The sequence below is a fragment of the Wyeomyia smithii genome, chromosome 2 (genome assembly GCF_029784165.1).
Source record: "Wyeomyia smithii strain HCP4-BCI-WySm-NY-G18 chromosome 2, ASM2978416v1, whole genome shotgun sequence".
NCBI lineage: Eukaryota > Metazoa > Arthropoda > Insecta > Diptera > Culicidae > Wyeomyia > Wyeomyia smithii.
In genome coordinates, this window is record NC_073695.1 from 270,589,329 (window position 1) to 270,610,375 (window position 21,047).

Below are 21,047 nucleotides of genomic sequence, written 5' to 3' on the forward strand. Positions count from 1 at the left end.
AATTTCGCAATCATATCACGTTTGTTAGCTCGTATAATGTTAGAAACTCTGAGCGAGAGTGTAAAAACTAGTTCAATCGGGCAGTCATTTAGGAAACTTTAATAAAAAAAATTTCCTAAAAACAGCGGATAGCGTTTCTGAACAGAAAATTTTATTTTTCTTTGCTGTATTTACGAAACTCATTTTTTTGCACTCGCATTTTTTCTGTAGCTGTCCTAAAATCAGCAGTAAAAACCGACAAATGTAAAGATGTGGACTTTTTTTCGGCATAACAAAATGGGAAGTTAAATATTTGTAAGATTCTTTTGTTTCAATTTCATTGTATAATAAAATTATGTGCATACGAGCTTTCCCCATATTGAAATGTTCGTTCGTTATCATAGCATGATAAAATATTATTCCGTAAAATATGTACACATGAAGAGATGAAAGTTTTACTAAAATGTATGCTGAATTAATATAATTAACAAAAACCTACTTACGAGTAGAGAAAAAATAACAACATTTCTAAAGACTGTCTTCAGCATTGTCTTCACAGTTAACCTATGACTATAAACTTTTGAGTGTATATACACATATCAAGAAAAATCATCTCAAAGAGTATGTTAAGCTCATTCGTTAGATAAGCAGTATACATAAAGTGAGAGTCATAGTGGCTGTTTGTTGCAAATACATTGTGCAAGGTTGTGCGGAATCGTAAAGGTAATCAATCACATTTTTGTTGTCATTTTTATTCGTGCTGTCCGTCGCCGCGCTAGAATTCAAGCTCTTCCATTGTCCGCGACAGCCGGTTGCTGTCGATTCTCCTGCGCTGGCTTCTCCGGACGGCATCCGCCCGGCGGTACGGTTCGTTCTTGAGACCCAGTAGAATATCCTCCAGGGCACCGTTGTAAACCTCGTCTTGCTGGAGCAGTTTCTTCTCGCGCACCGAGTTGGTTTTCGTCTTCAGTTCGTTGATTACGGCCTCCTAGGAGAGGAAGATGGCCACAAGCATTTTTTTAGCAAGAATTGCCCCGTTCAATGGATTATTGGCACGAAAAATCGGCGCTTTTTTATTCTCTACCAGTCACCACCCTGTCTATGTGCAAAGTATTTTTAAACTTATCTTAATTTACAGTTTGTTACGATACATAGTGCTAGTTTTTTCTAAGTGTTTTTAACAGATGAGTGCAATTTGCACGTGCAGGATTACAAAGCGTTTGGATTCATGCACAAGCAAGCTTATATGGGGTTCTTATGTGAAAACAAATCAGGCTGAAAGTCATCATTTTATTGATGTAGTTAATCTTGTTAGATGAATTCGTCAACTGACTCAACTGATAGAATTGTATAAAAAACTTCCATCATTTTTTGAAGACGATAGTAACAGAAAATGCGGAAAAATCGCAACCTCAAATGACAAACAGCAACGCGTGTATGGGTAAGATTGATACGAAATATGATTTTTTGTACAGTAAAATATATAACACCACGATGCAAAAGTTGAAATTAAGACTTCTCTATCGTGTCCCAAAGTCTTTTTCTTCTAGTCAGCATCTTTTGAAATAGGTTCGGATCAGATTTGCTGGTTTTCTTCAAAACGACACTTTGTAAAGAGCTCTTCGCTTGACTAGCACCAGCCACAGAAAGCGAACTCCAGGATATTCGCAGCTCATTTTCGGTCTTGACGTACGAACGAAATGTGATAATTAAAACAAACAATGGTTAATTACATACCTTACTAAACGAAGGAAACTTTAAAATGCTGTTGAAATGATCAATCTGTCTAGAACATGTAAGTACGATGAGCGAAAAGCACGTTTTATGAATATAAAGTGTATTTAATATAGCAATGGAGAAACTAATAGTAAATTTACAAACTACAGTTACACACATAGACCTGATTATGCACATAATATTATACAACAGTAACTACACTCAGTGAAGCAAAACAATATTAACAGCGAAATATATCTAATCATATACGAAATTAAGACGTCAAATCGATAGCATCCGCAACCAAAAAAGCAAACCTTTCAAAAGGGGTTTGTATCCTAGTCTAAACCGTAACCAAGCCTAAAATATGTGTCGGTAAAAAACCCAAAGTGTCGTCGGGCAAAATACTTGTTGAAGTAACCGAAAAACTTCTAAAAAATAGCGCAAACATAGAAAAACACAGTTCAAACTCTAAACAAAAAAAAAAAAACATCCTAATCACACTGTCTATTACAAGCTACACACATTTTTTTTCATCAAACCTATGGTTAACTAATCAGCGAATTCGTGTTAAATACATGTTGCAATTCCCGGTTCATTTGCGTTAGATTCTGTAGGAATGTACTGGACAATCGAATACTGGCATCGCCAGCACTGCTAACGTTGCCACTGCTACCACCGACGGTAACAGCGCTACCGCCCGTGGCAGCATTCTTTTGCGTTAATGCATGATGAAGTGAGCATACCTGTTGCTTCTTCTGGTTGTTGAGCTTGTTGTTCCGCAGTACGACTTGCTCTTCCAGTGCATCCTTCTTATTTGCGGCTTGCAGCGCAGCCAGCTCGAGGCGACGTCGTTGTTCGTTCTCCTGATCGCACGTCTGAATGGGAGATCGATTTTGTTGATTTATGATAATGAATGCTCAATATCAATATTTACCTTAAAAGCTCTGACAAACCGCACCAACAGCGAGAAAAATGCGTTGGCATCCGAACTCCGAGATGATTCACCGAAGTATTCGATACACTCTTTAAATGAATCCTAAAAGAAATGAATCATTTAGTATTGGAATCGGATCTGCTTTTCGATTCTTGAAGAAAAATACCTGCGCTGTTTTACAATCCGTGCGAAGCTTTTTTAGTTTTTCTTCGGAATTATTCAAAAAGTCCCGCAACACGTGATTTTGTGCGCCCTTGCCTCGCAGATCAGCCTCTTTTCGTACAGCTTCCATACCCTTCTCAAGCTCACTCACGTCCGTAATTAGAATTTCAAGTGAAACTTGTGCTGCTTTGTCGATGCAGAACAACTCAGAGTCGAAGTTCATAAGTTCCGGGAACTTTTGCCGTACGGTTGCTACGATGTAGTGCATCAAACTCATTCGCTTATCATTGGACTTTGTGTCCAACAAATTGTCCAAACTTTGTAGCTTGAATCCGTACGCCGGACCCCGTTTGCTACTGTTCAAATAATTTCCGAACGCTAGGATTACTTCCAGCACCGAGCGGAACTTTTTCGACGATTTAATCGAAGACGAAGCAGAAATAATCGCGTAGATTTGCTGTTGAAGAAAACCACATTGGTACACTATACCCAGTTTATACTTAGGACAATAACTTACCGGATTGATAAGAAGTAAACTGTCGAAAAAGTTTCCGATGTAGTTCATAATGGACAATTTCGAGGAAATTCGCTCGACCTTGGTCAACTGCAGCATGAACTTGTCTTCTTCCGTAAGCAAATTCAGATCCTTCCTCTCTATCACATACTCTTTGTAAAGCTTCTGTTCCTGATCTGTGGGAACCATCTTTTGTAGCAGTTCAACGTTCTCCAATGATAGCTGCTTGAGATCGAGGAGATTGATTGCCTTGATGACTGTCTCTACGGGCATTTCCAGCTTGCGACGAGAGATTGCTAGAGGGAGAGAACCGTTAGGTTTCGAACAAATATAAAAACCCATTAACTAATATTTACCAATATTTCTTAATCTCGTGTGCTCTAGCAACGATATGTGCTCGGGTTTTTTGAATCGCTTGCTGGGGAATGTTGAGAGTCCGTCCATATCGCAGTTGCCGTTGGTCAGTGGGCCACCCATACCGATTTTGAACCGCTCCTCGAAATCGATGAAATCGATCTGTCGATGCAGCTTTTCGTCGTCTAGTTCGTTGAAAATGGTTCCGCGTACCTGATTTGGCTTCAGTGCAACCCAGTTGAGCGTTGGCAGTTTATATTTGGTTTGTACTTTGCGTTTGATAGTCATGGCACCGTCGGTGCAGTGGATGGCGCCGCCGAAGTTCATGAAACCGCCCGGGCCAGCCGGTGGAGGCGGAATGAAGGAGGGGGGTTTCGGAGGAGCCCGTGGAGCATCGCCATTCAGGTTTGGCAAAGCTGGTGGCACTGGTGGGCAAGGTGGAGGTGGAGGCATAGGCGCTGCAGGAGGTGCTGGTGGTGGTGGAACCGGTGGAGCGGTTTTATCTGCTCCGTTACTCGTGGGACTGAGCTCGGAGAGTTTTCCACCCTTTGCCAGGAGGTTGGAGACGTCCGCAATCGAAGTGCCCTTCGGGAGAGTCTTCGTGAAATTCTCAAGCTCCAACAGCATAGATTGGCGGCTTTTGGATTCCTGTTCGTGTTCCTTGAGTGCTCGTTTTAGTTTCGTTATTTCCTCTTCGACCGTTCGTTGTTTATTGAACAAATCATCTCGTTCTGCTCGTGTTTGACTTAGTTCCGATTCGAGTTCACCGATTTTGAACAAAGCTTCCCTCTCAATTTCACTAGCCTGATCTAAAGCACGACCAAGTTCATCTTCCAGTTCGTTAACCCTTTCCAGGGCGGCAGTCTTTGTTTCACTGTCTTCCATGAGTGCGGCTACATCGAACACATTATCCAGATAGGCCGATATCTGAACATGAAGCTCTTCGGACTCAGTTAATCTAAGTTTCTCCAGATATTCATCTAGACCGAGGGCAGTAAATTCATACTGCAGGTGCACCCTGTAGTTCATATCTTCTACGGAATGTACTACAATATTTACAAATTGCATGCAAGCCACCATAAAATCGATATTAAACAATTCGTAGTTCATAAAGTACTCCATGAGTGTCTGAAATCGACGCTGCTCGGAGCAGACTACCTTAAAATTATCGAATGCCGATAGAATAATTTCGTGACCACCCTTGACCAGGCAGATCGCCGCTAGTAATTCTAATACCAGAGCTTTCGTTCGCAATGACTTGTGAGTCAAACTGAGCGCTATACAATTTATCGCCTCTCGATGCTGGAGCACCATATTAAAACCATACTTGTTGTTCATAATTGCCCTCATGCACATGTTGCATACATGAATATCATCAGTCGTTAGCCCCATGTTCAGCTTAGCTATATGCCTCGACCGCCGCCGGATACTGGGGCTATCCATCATATCTCCTAGTCCGGGTCGTATAAACCCATTCAAACCAAGTTTGTGGTTCGTTTCGTTGCTTCCATACGATGTCAGAGTGGTATCCTTTGGATTTAAACCCTCGTCCGACTCAGATTTGGCCTCCTGTATCCGCTGCTCGTGGCGCATCATAGCGAGCCGAAAGCTGAGATAGTCAATCAGTGCATCCAGACCCTGATTCTCGTCGTCCAGGAACTCTTTCACCCACTCGATGTGATTGGTGCGCAGTGAGATTTCCAAATCTCGCAAGACCTGTGTCGACGTTGATTCGCCGACCATTTTTCGTTTCTGTGGAGGAAAAATAGAAACATTTGTCATTTAATCCAAAATAAGATGGCCAAGCAAACAAAATTCTTGAAAGTGATTCAGTAGCGGTAAATAACGTCCCAAACAAATCAGTCATTACTATTCAGCAATAGATTAGCTTTGCCTGTCTATTCCCTACGACCGTTCACGGTGATAGAAAACAGACACCGATTTCCATCCTCCAACATGCGCACTCAAGCGAAGTGATTGATCAGCTTGACCGATACGCATACGGCATCCGTTTCAATCTTCCTGGTAACACCCCATCCTGCATCCTAATTCAGTCTCATGCAAGTGCACCAGTGGTCATCATCGGGAACTGACACTTGTTTTGATCTTTGCAACACTTTTGCGTATGCTCACGGCCAGAGAGATACATGCAGTGTTCAATTACGACAACGTCAGTCAATCTTTCACACATCACCGAACAGCTCAGTCGAAGTATGTATAGCGGTAATCGGATCGCTTGTGCTCGCGCTAAAAACTCCCAGTATTGCAAGGCAAAACTGAAAAAGCTTATTCCAGAATTACAATGATCGAGCGATTCTGGGGTATGTATTTTGTAGCATATAATCTGGTGAATATTCTGCTTTTAGTTGAAGAATGAGCAATCATCTCTGTGGTAAGTCGCCAATAAAGAAAAACGTCGAATTTGAGCCAAAAGGTGTAACAAAGACCACAGTTGCGTTAGTTAAAATATTGCGCGAATAAGCTGGAAGAACAAAGTCATCAGAACAAATAGTTTATGATATGAAAAATTGAGTTCTCTTTCATTGCTCAATAAATGCCATAACACCGAAGTTATTGCTCTATCATTTCTTTGAAAAATACCTTGTTCTACTGCACAGTGGGGCGACTCCATACAAAGGCTGGCCAAGCAAAAAAAGGGTCGATAAATGCGACAAAAACTTGGTATTTACATAATTTTGGGGCGCTGAACACGAATCAGGTATCCAATCTTTGTTTGGGGCCGCCCATAAAGCACGAAATCCAATTCTAATATTTTTTGGCACTTTTTTCCTTTTTTATAGAATTATATGATCTTTGACCACTAGTAGTGCCACCGGGTGTCCTCCCCATTGAAAAAATACGTAATTTATGGACGACCCCTCGAACTAAACAAATTTTGCCTAAATATATATATATATATATTTATATATATATATATATATATATATATATATATATATATATATATATATATATATATATATATATTTATATACATATTTTTTTTTAATAAACTAAAACAACATAAGTAATACAAACTAATTACAAATTGAAAAAATCATCATCAGCATCATCATCTTCCGCTGTGATCGCTCAAATCTCGTGTTGAATTGATTCCAGAAAATTTGAAGTTCATTATACTTATCAGCAGGAAAAAATATCTTTCGCTGCAATTTTCATTTCTTCTAGTAATTTTTGATGTTTCATTTTTTCATATATATGTTATCTTCCTAATCCGGTTTCTCTGGTTGAAAGAGGACATTTAAATACATGTATAATACCATGAATTGACAACTTACTAGACATTGAATTAGGTGGTGCCGCTGAAGTTGAAGGCTCCATAATAATACTACAAGGTATACAGCCCTAGGAGTTGTATGAAATGGTGACGTAGGACTAAATATATAATATATGCTAAACTAAATATTATTATATGCTGCGCTAAGCTGTTCATAGGTAACACTACCGTTTATTTTTGATAGTCGGTATTTTACAACTAACGATGCATGAATACATGAAAATTTTACACTAGTAGTAGTTGCGAAAATTCTCATAATTCTTATCTTCAAGCATCTGAAGTTCTTAAAAGAACCGATTCCATAATATTCAGTTAGAAATTCGTGCTACAGAACGCTGATAATCGCACCATGAATATTTTGTTGGCCGCGCATAAAATTTGCTCTCCGCTGTGCCCTCCAGTAGCTGTGCCAGCAAAATATCCTGCAGCGAACGATGGTAACTGTTGCTGCCGTATGCAAAATAAAGGTGTAACATGTTCCGCAGTGCCTGGAAGTTGACTCGTATGCAGCTCTCGTTTCTCAATGTCGCGTACCTTTAACAGCTGCACTGCTCTCGCTTATGTGTAACAAACTAAACTGAAGCTAAATTTTCTACACGCAGTCTTTTGTATCGAGTTCAGAGCAGATTTTTGCAATTAAGGCGTGGCTACGTAGCTTCGAGAAAGAGGAACAAACCAAAACACCTTCGATACTACTGAGTAATTTTCATACGCATCAAAAGAAAGTTTTTGCTTTCCCGATGCGCAAATCACTCTGGTTCTTAGATAACCTAATTTTCGTTTCTAATATTTGACTGATAACGGTGTTCGAGTGAACACAAACAAACAATTAAACCGGAAAATCACTCAATTTTGCAGTGTAAATTCTTGAAATGAGTGTTACATCTTGTTGTGATAAACTATTCATAGGCAACACTACCGTTTATCTCTGGTGCACCTTGGTCGTTATTGTAAAAATGATTATTTAGAAATAGATGAACATTTCACACTAGTAGTAGATGTGAAATTTCTCATAACTCTTATCTTCATCATCTTATAGTTCTGGAAAGAACCGATTTCATAATCTTCAGCTCGAAATGTATGCTACAGAATGCTGATGATCACACCACCACCGGTAGCATCGATTATTTTGTTGGCCGCGCATAAAATTTGCTCTCCGCTGTGCCCTCCAGTAGCTGTGCCAGCAAAATATCCTGCAGCGAACGATGGTAACTGTTGCTGCCGTATGCAAAATAAAGGTGTAACATGTTCCGCAGTGCCTGGAAGTTGACTCGTATGTAGCTCTCGTTTCTCAATGTCGCGAAGCTTTAACAGCTGCACCGCACTTGCTATTGTGGAACAAACTGAACTGAAGCGGAATTTTCCACACGCAGTCTTTTGTATCGAGTTCAGCGTAGATTTTTACCATTAAGGCGTGGCCACGCAGCTTAGACAAAGACAAACAAACCAAAACACTTTGTTGAGTCAAAATATGTAGGCAGTGGAATTTATTTCGTCCATGTTATTGTTATCTGTGCTTGGGAAGCAAGCCAATAACGAGGGAAACGTATGTGAAAGCTTGACCTTGGAACTTTTCACCTTTTTCCACCATTAAACAGTAAAGCAACAATGTTGAACATAATTTCAAAAAATTGTTACACATTTTATCTATCCACCGACATATAAATGACTAAGAGGCATTAAGTCGTTCGCTTGCTATAACCGTTTGAAATCTGACGCAACATTTGCCAGTTTCATTTTCAATTTCACAAAGTGTAATCTAGTATAGGAAACAAAGACGTAGTCCTACGTCAAAATTCAATGAATTTATGAATTTGAAAACCAAGACACTGGAATGACACAACGTTCTAAATTAATACGAAAAGATGCGGAGAGCAACGACTGTTCTTTGTTTTTTTCTCATAAAGCAAAATGTGTGCTTTACTTTTGTATGCCAAAGAGTGCGAAGCAAAAGCAATCTTCAAACGGGCTATTGTTAGCCGGAGTTTGCTGCTAGTATTTAACACTTCAATCAGTTTAGCGAATTTCATGATCATTAATTGAAAAGGGCTGATTGTTTTTAATATTGTTTTAAATTTGCAGAAAGTGATAAGGTTTGACATAATTAAAATTTCATGAAGATTTGTTTACTATTTTCTTATTTAACACTTATTTTATAACTTTTAATTGATAAATTTTGTAATTTTTGCCCAAATTTTTATTTTATTCTTATGGATTGAGTTCGATATCATAAATTTCCATTAATAGGGTATCATGGTTATGATTAAAATTAATCCTGGATGAAATTTCAACCTTAAAAAAATTTAAAAAAAACTGCTATCGCTTTTTTCACTAAAGTGACAATTTGCGCAGTTTTGCGCAGCAGCGGACAGTATGCATTTGAAAGTTTACGTTTTTACCTAAATTTTGAATGCAGTCACAACCGTGGCAAACTGTGGCAACTAAACTTTTAAGCTACTTTTCTACAAAAAATCACCTTTTTTTTTCTAGTGTTAGGCCTATTATGACCAAATTCTACAAATATCTAACGAAAAGGGTTTGTTTTGCACAATACAGTCATACCTCGATATAAGGCAACTTTATTTTTATTTTCGTTACGTTATATCGAGTTACGTTATATCGAAGCAAAAAAAATTTTTTTTTTAATTTATGCAAGAACGTTAATGGTTACTCAAATATGCGCGAAAACCCATTTTCCATCACCTATCAGTATTTTTAAACCTTTCTTATGCCCATTTAGAAATATTTTCAGAAGCAAAATTTTTTTTTAATTGATACACAAGTTACTCAAAGATGCGTGAAAACCTATTTCCCATCACATATCAGTAATTTCAAACCGTTTCAATGCCCATTCAGGACAATTTTCAACAAACAAAAAAAAATTTCTAATCGATGCAAGACTGTTGACGGTTACTCAAAGATGCGCAAAAACCTATTTCCCATCACCTATCAGTATTTTTTTACCTTTATTATGCCCATTTAGAGAAGATTTCAACAAGCAAAAAAAATTTTTTTTCTAATTGATGCAAGACTGTGAATTGTTATTGAAGGATGCATGAAAACCTATTTCCCATCACCTATTAGTATTTTTAAACCTTTCTTATGCCCATTTAGAACAATTTTTGCATTAGTTTCATTAATTTTAAAACTTACTACAAACACTTTTTTGAAGCAATTTATACTCCGAAAACAGTTGCTGTATCATTTATTTTCAATTTCAAAACATTTTCAAAGTTACGTTATATCAAGGTAAAAGTTACGTTATATCGAGTTACGTTATATCGAGGTTGCCTTATATCGAGGTATGACTGTATTTACAACAACTTTTTCTTTGACGTCAAAAAATCCAAGCTATCATTGAAGCGACAGAGCGTTTCAAAGTAATGTGCTTTTTTTTAAAAAAAAGACAAAAAACGTCAGTTCGCCAAGCTTTGAAAAGTCATAAAAAATTCAGATTTCATGATATTGCGCCCAAATTTTGGATTTAGACATTCGAATGTTATAGCAATAAAGGAAAAATATAATGAAACAGCTAACGAAAAAAAATTTTTTTGTACTGGCTCGAAAGAAGCAGAACAATATTCAGAATCAGTATATTCATTTAAATTTTAGCAGATGTTTTGTCATTTCTTAGCGCGCTTTTTAATAGAATAACCACACATTAGTGCGAATTCAAATTTTGCAAATGAGCAGTTTTCGCCTCAACTCGACTGAGGGGCTGGCAGCACTCTCTCAGATTCTCTCTCTCTCTCTCCCTCTCTCTCTCTTTCTCTCTCTCCCTCTCTCTTTATCTCTCTCTCTCTTTCTCTCTCTCTTTCTCTCTCTCTTTCTCTCTCTCCCTCTCTCGCTCCTCTCTCTCTCTCTCTCTCTCTCTCTCTCTCTCTCTCTCTCGCTCTCTCTCTCGCTCTCTCTTTCTCGCTCTCTCTCTCTCTCTCTCTCTCTCTCTCTCTCTCTCTCTCTCTCGCTCTCTCTCTCTCTCGCTCTCTCTCTCTCTCGCTCTCTCGCTCTCTCTCTCTCTCTCTCTTGTGTATGCACAATTCAGTTCTAACTTAACTGCACACAAATTTTGGCAATAAGATCACGTTAACCCATTTTGGAAGTGAAAATCTTTCGACTGTGTATAACTTTTATTTTGTGTTTTAGTCAGATAAAACTAGGCTCGGAAACTACCGAACCGATCGACGTGAAAATTTGTATGTAAGGGTTTTAGGGGCCGAGAAAGGTTTCTATGATGGTTTGAGACCCCTCCCTCCTCTTGAAGGGAGAGGTCCTATTATTTTTTATCTTTTTATCTCGGTATGCCTGAAGGGCACTGGGTACTGAAATGCCACTGCGACATTCTTGCTGATTGTCTTTTGTGGCGGGCCCCGATTGCTGTGCACAGGTTACGGATTGTTCGTACTCATTGAAGGAGTAGAACTGTTTTGTTGTAAACCTGTACCCCAATTAGGTACAACATAGTTGATGAAACTAATGACCTGCTTGGGATTGGAGCTCCATGCTTGGTATGGAGTTAAAAGGTAACTTCCTAAGAAGTTGTACCTAGAGGAAGCAAGAGCTTCGCAAGAGCAAAGCAAATGCTCTGAACTCTCTGGTTCAGATTTGCAGAATCGGCAGGTGTCGTTCAACACTACGCCGATTTTCTTTAAATGATAAAAAGCGGGACAGTGTCCGGTGAGGAGTCCCGTGATTATCCGTAGGTCACTACGATTTAGACTAAGTAGCTTTCTGGCGGTTCCAGGGTTCGGATAGATAAACTGTTTGCCTTGTCTACAACCCTGTGCCTGTTGCCATTGGGATACTATTTCTAGCCTTTCCCAAGTTAGTAGTTCGCTTTTGATAGCGGAAATGGACGTACCCAGAAACGGCTCGGGGCCAATAAACCGCTGAGCTGATCCCTGTCTTGCTAGGTAGTCAGCGTGTTCATTACCCTCGACTCCGCAGTGTCCGGGCACCCGACACAGAAAAAATGAATACTGTCGGGAAAGTTCCCGTAGAGTTTCAATGCATTCCCAAACAAGTTTGGAAGCGCATTTGACGGACTTAAGTGCTAGTAGTGCTGCTTGACTGTCCGAGAATATACCGATTTTCGCATGTCTGTTGTTGCGTAGCAGACATATTTTTGCGTAGATATATATGGCATATACCTCTGCTTGAAAAACGGTGGGCCATTTTCCCAGGGAAAACGTTTCCCTGATACCGGGTCCGTATATACCAGATCCCGTTAGGGATCCCATTTTCGAGCCGTCCGTATAAAAACTGACGATGCCAGGTGGAAGATTAGGCCCTCCATTGTTCCACATAGAGCGGTTTGTTTCAATCACTCTATATGGAATATCCATGTTGGTTCTAACGTCCATCCAGTCGGAGACTGTGGTTAATAGCGGAGTTAGTTTGAACTCCCTAAGTATGCGAAGGTGGCCGATTTGGTCCCCTTCAAGTATGGTTTTCCTCCTTTGCAACCTTAGAGCGCCAAGCTCTGCTTCCTTTTTCACATGAAGATGTAGAGGTAATAGGCAAAGCATAGCTTCCATGGCTGCAGTTGGAGTTGTTCGCATAGCGCTGGTAACCGAAAGACATGCAAGTCATTGAACTTTTTTGAGTTTGGCTTGCGCAGTCACTTCGTTCACCTTAGTCCACCACACTAGGGCAGCATAGGTGATTCTTGGTCGGGCAATGGTCTTGTAAGACCAGAGTGCCAAGTCTGGTTTCAGTCCCCAGGTCTTACCGAACAGAGTTCTGCAGGCCCAGATCGCTGAGATCGCTTTCTTAGCGATGATCCAGTTGTGTAGACCAGTTCAGTTTCTTGTCCAGAATAATTCCGAGATATTTGACTTCATTGCTGAAGCCCAGTCTAACTCCATTCAGTATTGGAGGAGTGATGGAGATCGTCCTTCGTCTGCCGAATGGAATTAGGACTGTTTTTAAGGGGTTTATGTTTAGACCCTCCTGTAAACACCATGACATGGTGGTATTCAGAGCCGTTTGCATTCGGCTCGACAGAGTTGCGTCATCTTTACCTCTGACGATGAGGACGATGTCATCGGCGTATCCAATGACCTCGTAACCAAGCTGTGAAAGCTTGTTGAGAAGTGCGTCGACAACTAGTGACCATAACAAGGGCGAGAGAACTCCTCCTTGCGGGCATCCCTTGATCACTGACATTGTTACAGACGAATCTCCCAAGGTTGCTGTGATCACTCTGCTAGAGAGCATTGCGTGTATCCAGTTCCTTGAAGTTTGGTCGATTCCCTTATGAGAAAGAGCCGTATCAATTGATGCAGAGGACGTGTTATCGAAGGCCCCTTCAATATCAAGAAAGGCACATAGCGCCGTCTCCTGATAACTCAGGGACTTTTCAATCAACGTCACTAAGCTGTGAAGAGCAGTTTCTGTTGACTTGCCGCTTTGATAGGCATGTTGGTTCCTGTTCAGCGGGGAGTCTTTAAGAAACTCATCACGGATATATTTATCCATTATTTTCTCCATCAACTTGAGAAGCGATGAAGTCAGACTTATGGGTCTGAAAGTTTTAGGTAGGGTTTTGTCCTTTCTTCCAACTTTGGGGATAAACACTACCTTCACCTTCAGCCAGTTATCCGGAATATGGCCCAGGATAAAGCTGGCTCTGAAGAGGTTGATGAGTTCGGACATGATAACTGCGGCCGATTTTTGTAGAAAGATGGGTAGTATGCCGTCTGGACCAGGAGACTTCATAGGGTCGAATGAGCTTGGAGCCCAACCTATTGAAGCTTCCGTGAACAGTCGACGGGCCAGCAGGATGGACTCCCGCCATATGTCTCGAATTGTCCTGCCGCGACCCATCACTATTCAGTTCTTCGGTCTCTGTCGATCCAGGAAAGTGGGTGTTTATAAGAACCTCCAGCGTTTCCTTGGTAGTGACAGTGAGGCATCCATCCTCTTTCCTCACCTGTCCTAAACCGTTAGTATGGTCTTTGGACATCGCCTTTTGTAGCTTCCGGCAGAGTTTGGATTCTTTCACAGAAACTAACTCTGGATTTCCGTTTAGCCTTGCGTAGCTCGGCGTTGTACTTAATGAGGGACGCCCTGTAGTCGTCCCAGTTAAACGTGACTTTTGCCCTGTTGAACAACCGCCTAGTTTCCCGACGAAGGTCACTAAGTTGATCATTCCACCAGGGTACGTCACGGCATACTGACCGCTGTGTTAGTGGACAGTTAGCGTCGAAAGCATCCATGATTCTGTTTTGTAGATCATTTGCTGCCGAATTCAGGTCAACTGAATTTCGAATGTTGCTGTAACCGAAAGTTCGTGAATCGATCAGGTGTTCCTTAAAGGATTCCCAATCTGTATTCTTAGGATTTCTGAACAGCTCTCTTTTCAGAGGGTTAGCCTCTATATTAAAAACGATGTGTCTGTGGTCCGACAAACTAGTTTTATCGGAGACATGCCAATTTTTAATCCTTTCAGAAATAGAGGCGCTACACAGAGTGAGATCAAGGACCTCCTGTCTGATAGCGTTGATAAACGTGGGGTTATTCCCTGCATTACATACATTGACATCGTTAGAAGTAAGGTATTCAAGTAGGTACTCACCCCTGGTGTTGGTGTCCGAGCTGCCCCAGATCGTGTGGTGAGCGTTGGCATCGCAGCCGATCAGAAACGGCTTGTTGGTGGCCTTGCAGTACCGCACGAGCGCAGCAACTTCGGGTGGCGGTATAGAGAGGTCCCATACAAATGAAACACAAATTTCTGCACATATCAAAAACTAACCAAGCAAATGGAACCAAATTTGCTATGTGGATGTTTTTAGTAATAACAAATTTGTCCACATTTTTTCGACACCCCTCCCTCTTCTGGAAGGGAGGGGTTCCATACAAATGAAACACAAATTTCTGCACATCTCGAGAACTAACCAAGTAAATAGAACCAAATTTGGCAGGTGGATGTTTTAAGGGATAATAAATACATCCATAATGGTTTGACACCCCTCCCTCTTCTACAAGGGAGAGGTCCCTTACAAATGAAATACGAATTTTGCACAGCTCGAGAACCAATCAAGTAAATACAGTGATCACCCGATTATATCACACCCTGATGATTTTTGGCGTGATAAAATAGGGATAAAATCGGGAAATTTTTAAAATTTAGTTTTTGCCTTTCTCCTAGAAAGGTATAGCAATCACTGGAAAAACCAAAGGTATAAAAGTGGTCCCAATGGCCGAATGTCATATACCACTCGACCCCTTTCGACGAACTGAGCATTTTCTGTATGTATGTATGTATGTATGTATGTGTGTGTGTGTGTATGTGCAACTTTTTTTTCTCACTCACTTTTCTCAGAGATGGCTGGACCAATTTTCAATTACTTGCAAATGAAAGGTCTCGTTGCGCCATAGGTTGCTATTGAATTTCATTGTAATCGAATTTTTAGTTTAGAGGTTATGTATCAAAATGTAAAAATCACGAAACATCAATATCTCAGAAACCACATAACCGATTTCAATAAAACTGGTTGCAAATCTCCAAAACCCTTACCTTTTAAATTTCGTTATGATTGAACATATGGTTCAAAAGTTATGTAAAGAAAAGTTATCCAGAGGTTGTTTAAACTCACTCATTTTTCTCAGAGATGGCTGAACCGATTTTCACAAAATTAGTGTCAAATGAAAGGTCTAGTTGCCCCATAGGTTGCTATTGAATTTCATTGTAATCGGATTGTAACTTTGTCCGTCGTTCATAAAAATGTGAAATCACATAATGAAAGTAAACATATTGACCTTCTCTTAACGATCACTGGCTAATTAAAAGGTAGAAAAGTATACTACTCGACTCAGTTCGACGAATCGAGCATTTTCTGCATGTATGCATCTATAGGTGTATATGTGTGTGTGAGTATGGGTGTGTACGTGTTTACTAGCACCTTTTTTTTCGCACTCACTTCTCTCAGAGATGTTCTGACCGATTCCTTCTATCTTGGTGTCAAATGAAGGGTCTATTTGCCGCTTAGGTTGCTATTGAATTCCATTGAAATCAAACTTTTAGTTTTGGCGCTGCGTCAGAATGTGAAAATCGCTCTTATATCTCAGAAGCTATGTGGTTGAATTCAAATTAATGGGCTTTTAAACCCTTAAACAATGAATTTAATAATGTTTAAACATGTGGTTTGAAAGTTATAGAAAGAAACGTAACCCGCAGACTGTTTAAAACTACAGCTACGATCAAAATATGTGGCCTCAACATCATTTAAATTTGATATTGTACTATTTCAATGTTTGCGGCCTTGCTCGGGTTTGAAGTTGAAATTAAAAGCCATTTCTATCATTTCACTTTTTGCCTTTCCCCTAGAAAGGTATAGCAATCACTGCAAAAACTAAAGGTATAAAAGTGCTCCAAAGGGGCCGATTGCCGTATATCACTCGATTCAGTTCGACGAGCTGAGCATTTTCTGTATGTGTTTGTGTATGTTTGTGTGAGTGTAACGCTCTCTCAATCTCACTCGATTTTCTCAGAGATGGCTGGATCGATTTCAATGAAATTAATTGCAAATAAAAGGTCTAGTTGCCCCATAAGACCCTATTGAATTTTGTTGTAATCTGATTTCTAGTTTAGAGATTATGTATCAAAATGTAAAAATCACGAAACATCAATATCTCAGAAACTACACAACCGATTTGGTTTCAAATGAACGGGCTACCTAAAAAACCCTTAACTTTTGAATTTTATGAAGATTGAACATGTGGTTCAGAAGTTATGGAAAGAAACGTGTTCTGGAGACTATTTAATCTCACTCATGTTTCTCAGAAATGGCTGGACCGATTTTCATAAAATCAGTGTCATATGGAAAGTCTTGTTGCCCATAAGACCCTATTGATTTGTTTTGCAAACGGATTATTACTTTGCCTGTTATTTTTAAAAATGTGAAATCCAGCTATGAAAAGAAACATATTCTGAAGACTACTTGGGCTCACTCACTTTTCTCAGAGATGGTTGACCCGATTTCCACAGAATTAGTATCAAATGAAAGGTTTAGCTGCCTCATAACACCCTATTGAATTTTGCTGTAATCGGACTGTAACTTCGTCTGTAATGTATCGAAATGTGAAAATCACGAAACTTCATTATCTTAAAAACTACACAACCGATTTGAACAATATTGATATTAGATGAACGGGCTAGTTAAGGGTTAACTGATGAATTATGATTGAACACGTGGTTTCAAAGTTTGGCTGCCACCGTTATGTATTAAATTGTTAAAAAAACGAAAGTCTATTATCTCAAGTATTACACGACTAATTTGAACATAAGTGTCATACAAACGAGTCATCTCTCAAATTAACAAATAACAAACTTCATAATAATTCAATATGTGGTTCAAAAGTTTCAGAATGAAAAGAAATTTAAAGATTTCGTTATTAAATTGTTCGAAATTAAGAGTCATTTTCTTTATTTCGCTATGTCTTGAGCACTAACATTACGTCAAATTTCATATTTTATACTTCAATTACAACATCAATATTTTAGAACCCAAAGAGTGAATATATATTGGATTCAAGTAATCATGTATTTTTTTTTCTATTCTCGCTTATTTTCCGTCGGTCTAGTTCCGCCACTGTTGTGGCCAATCATCGACGCCCAGGGAGGCGACTCCACACCCAGGACCCTAACTCACGACCCGTTTATTAACGGACCGGCGCCAACGGCTTTACTTCCTCATGCGATGGAAGGCGTGATCCCAGAGATTTTTCGCCTCAGAAAATCTCCCGGTGTCGGCTAGGATTGAATCTAGACCAGTTGGGTTGGTTGTGAGTGGATCACGCCACCTCACAACCATCGACACCTATGTCGGCGGTGGGATTCGAACCCAGGCGTCGAGCGTGGTTGGCAGAGACGTTACCAACCACACTAGGCCCCCGCGTCTAATCATGTAAACCTATTTTCACAAATGATGAGTTTGAATGAGAAAGGCTGAGTCTGACCGCTAGGTGGATTAATTTAGGTTTTTTTATTGAAGATGTTAAATCAATAACTAAATACGTAAAATCAGTGATTTTAATTTTTTTTGGAAAATTTATCTGTACAAACATATGAAAAAAGCTGCAGTTGTTTTTTATGAATCGATATATCTGAATAATGACAAAAGATAGAGAAAAGTTGTCAAGGGATGAATTTGAAAAAACTGTCTGAGCTTTTATAAAGAATATTTAAAAAATTCAATTTGAGATCCAGTACTGAAAAAAAATCAAAAACAAAAAGTGACTATAAAAAATCACTATTTTTTTTAAAACATTTTTTTAGATAGATAATTCAGTTGCCTAAAACTTTTCTGAACAAACCCTAAAAAATTAAAAACCTAAAAAAATCGATGTAAAGTTGCAAAAAAATTACAATTAAGTTTTTTATTCGTTCATGTTTTTGTTTGAATTAGTAAAACGAATTACTTGCTTTTCTGTAGCGCAGTACCATCAGCAAAATATTAGATGTTCTCGTAACACTAAACTTTGCCGAAGACAACATGCTGATATCTCTCACATATTGCAACCAGAAAAATCTTAAAATGTAAATAACAATTTTTAATGCCTTTTCGTAGAAAACTTTATGTTGCTTGCAATATGTAAGAGATAGAAACATGATGTCTTCTGTAAAGTTTCTTGTTTTGAGATCACCTTTGCCTAAGACACCAAGCGTCTATCTTCATCTAATGAAAAAGTAAATATTCGATTTCACTTTTAGGAGGATTGATCACCCAGCTTTCTGCATCAAAAGATGCGTTTTTCAATATTTTGTAACTTCTCCGAAAATATTATATGGTTATAATAAACATTTGTATCACTATTCAACTATTCGCACGAAAACAGCAAAATGTAACATTGTGCATCGGTTGAATTTTTAATGTGAACTACATCCAGAATGATACACAGAATTATGAAAAATATCTTAAATATTGAAGCGTAATAGAAAATCAGTTCACCCTGACATTTTTTTGATGAAATTTTTTATGATGATAAAATCGGGTGAAAAATGTGATAAAATCGGGGGCAGATAAAATCGGGTACTGATATAATCGGGTGATTACTGTATAACGTAACGAAAATAAAAATAAAGTTGCCTTATATCGAGGTATAACTGTATCACCCAATATGAGTATCACCGGATCTAGAATGATGCAAGGAGCCAAAAATTGACCTCAGACACCAGTTTGAATTGTAAAATGGAAACTTCTGGGAAACAGCCGAAATTAACCGAATACTACTACATATGGATATGTCCGTAATCGAAATGATGTAAAGAAGCCAAGCATTGAGCCTGGACACCATTTTGAATTCGAAGATAACCACTTTCAGAAAACAACGAAAATAACTAAAATGCACACAATATATTTCCGGAATAGAGGTGATGTACAAAAACCAATAGTCGAGGATGTTGTCATTCCAATTAAACCAATCATTTCAAATGATATAAACAAATCGCAAGGAATCAATGAATTTGGAATATTTAAAATTATTAAATTAAACACTAAAATAGGCGGGACGAAGTTTGCTGGGTCAGCTAGTAATAAATATAATACAGATCGGACTCGATTATCCGGAGTTTTGAAAAACATTTCGCTCCGGATAATCGAATCCACCGGATAATCGAGCAATTTTTTATTTTTAATATCTCTCATTTAGAACAGTGAGTTTTCTATTAAAGTATGTTGTACACAATACTTGTGCCGACGAAATAAATTAAAAATTGTCTTTAGACTGTTTGTCGGCGTTTATTATACATACATACGTAATAATAAATTATGTTAAATTGATGATCTCGAAGATGTAAAAACCAAATAAAATAAATCAAAACTACCATTAGAAAAACAGCTTTTGCTTCGAGAGATTAAAGGAAATATTTTCCAGAAAATATAATAGAATTTGATTTGATTTAGGTATTTATCTGTTTTATTATCTTAAATATTAAGAAGAATTGAGGTGTTACATATACAGACCCTGTTCGATTTTGACAACACTCATGATTTTTTATTCTGTTTCCTAAGTGACCTATAACGACCTAGACGCTCGATATTACCATTAATGGGCTACTTTGTGAACATCCATAAATGACATAGCTTTTTTTCAGGTTTTTTTGACCCCCTCCTCCCCCATCGTAGCATTTCGTCACAAAGTAAGGACCCCCTTAGATAATTACGTAGCTTTATAACAACCCCCCCCCCCCCCACATATATTTTTTCTTGCAAATTTTATTATCCAAAACATACCTTGAGACATTAATGAACAAGAAAAGACAAGGAAGGAATAAAAATGACCCTAAGCAGAAAAAACAGTGATAAAAAAGAACAATTGGAAAAAATCCAAATTTTTTTCTTAGTTTCATGTTTGCTACGTAGCTTGGCTTGAACCCCCACCCTCCCTCTCGTCACATTTCGTCACAAAACTGCAACCACCCCCACCCCCCTCAAATGCTACGTCATTTATGAAAGTTCCTTTTACGGATTTCAAATCGTTATTGATTTCGGTTGATGAGTTTTGGTTCAATAATCCAGAAGTATCCGGAACACCACCGAAACAGGCCACTTTGTGGTTCTAAGTACTGCATTGATCATGGCCATTATATTACAGAAATATGTTCCGGCCATAAATTCGAAACCGGTTGACCAATAGTCCTCATCGGCAACTAAAAACCATAATACCTTGCTTGTGGAGGTTGTTGAGTAAGAATTGGTTGAAGGAACGACGAGAAAACTGCCTAAAACGAACTACCTAAACAGAACGGGGCATTGTTGTTACAATTTTGAACAACCCCGAAACTCCCAATGATCCGGAAGGCAAAAGTACATTATAGAAATACAGAAGAAAAAAAAATACTCCGGATAATCGAGCCATTTTCTCCGGATAATCGAGCCTCGGATAATCGGGCCCCCGGATAATCGAGTCTCCGGATAATCGAGTCCGACCTGTAATAAGATTTTCCTGCGCGGCTAATTTCTAGTTTACTTGTGTCCGTTTAATATATTCTCTGGTTTTTGAACTGTAGTAGACCATTCATTCCCAAAATCACAAGATGACTACAAATCACCTAATCAATGCAATCTTTACTAATTTAATTCAAA

General features: G+C 38.8%; 1 protein-coding gene across 10 annotated transcripts in view; it reads right to left on the reverse strand.

The window, feature by feature from the left end:
- Positions 1-289: 289 nt before the first annotated feature.
- LOC129721937 (formin-like protein) overlaps positions 290-21,047 on the reverse strand; it is an 87,364-nt gene continuing 66,606 nt past the window's right edge. For all 10 annotated transcript variants that reach the window (XM_055675070.1, XM_055675065.1, XM_055675066.1 and 7 more), the window contains 6 exons: positions 3,665-5,414; positions 3,312-3,604; positions 2,799-3,251; positions 2,633-2,734; positions 2,442-2,573; positions 290-967 (listed from right to left, as the gene is read on the reverse strand). In XM_055675070.1, the coding sequence (XP_055531045.1) occupies positions 755-967; positions 2,442-2,573; positions 2,633-2,734; positions 2,799-3,251; positions 3,312-3,604; positions 3,665-5,414 (2,943 nt within the window). In that variant the 3' untranslated portion in view covers positions 290-754. The remainder of the gene's footprint in view (positions 968-2,441; positions 2,574-2,632; positions 2,735-2,798; positions 3,252-3,311; positions 3,605-3,664; positions 5,415-21,047) is intronic.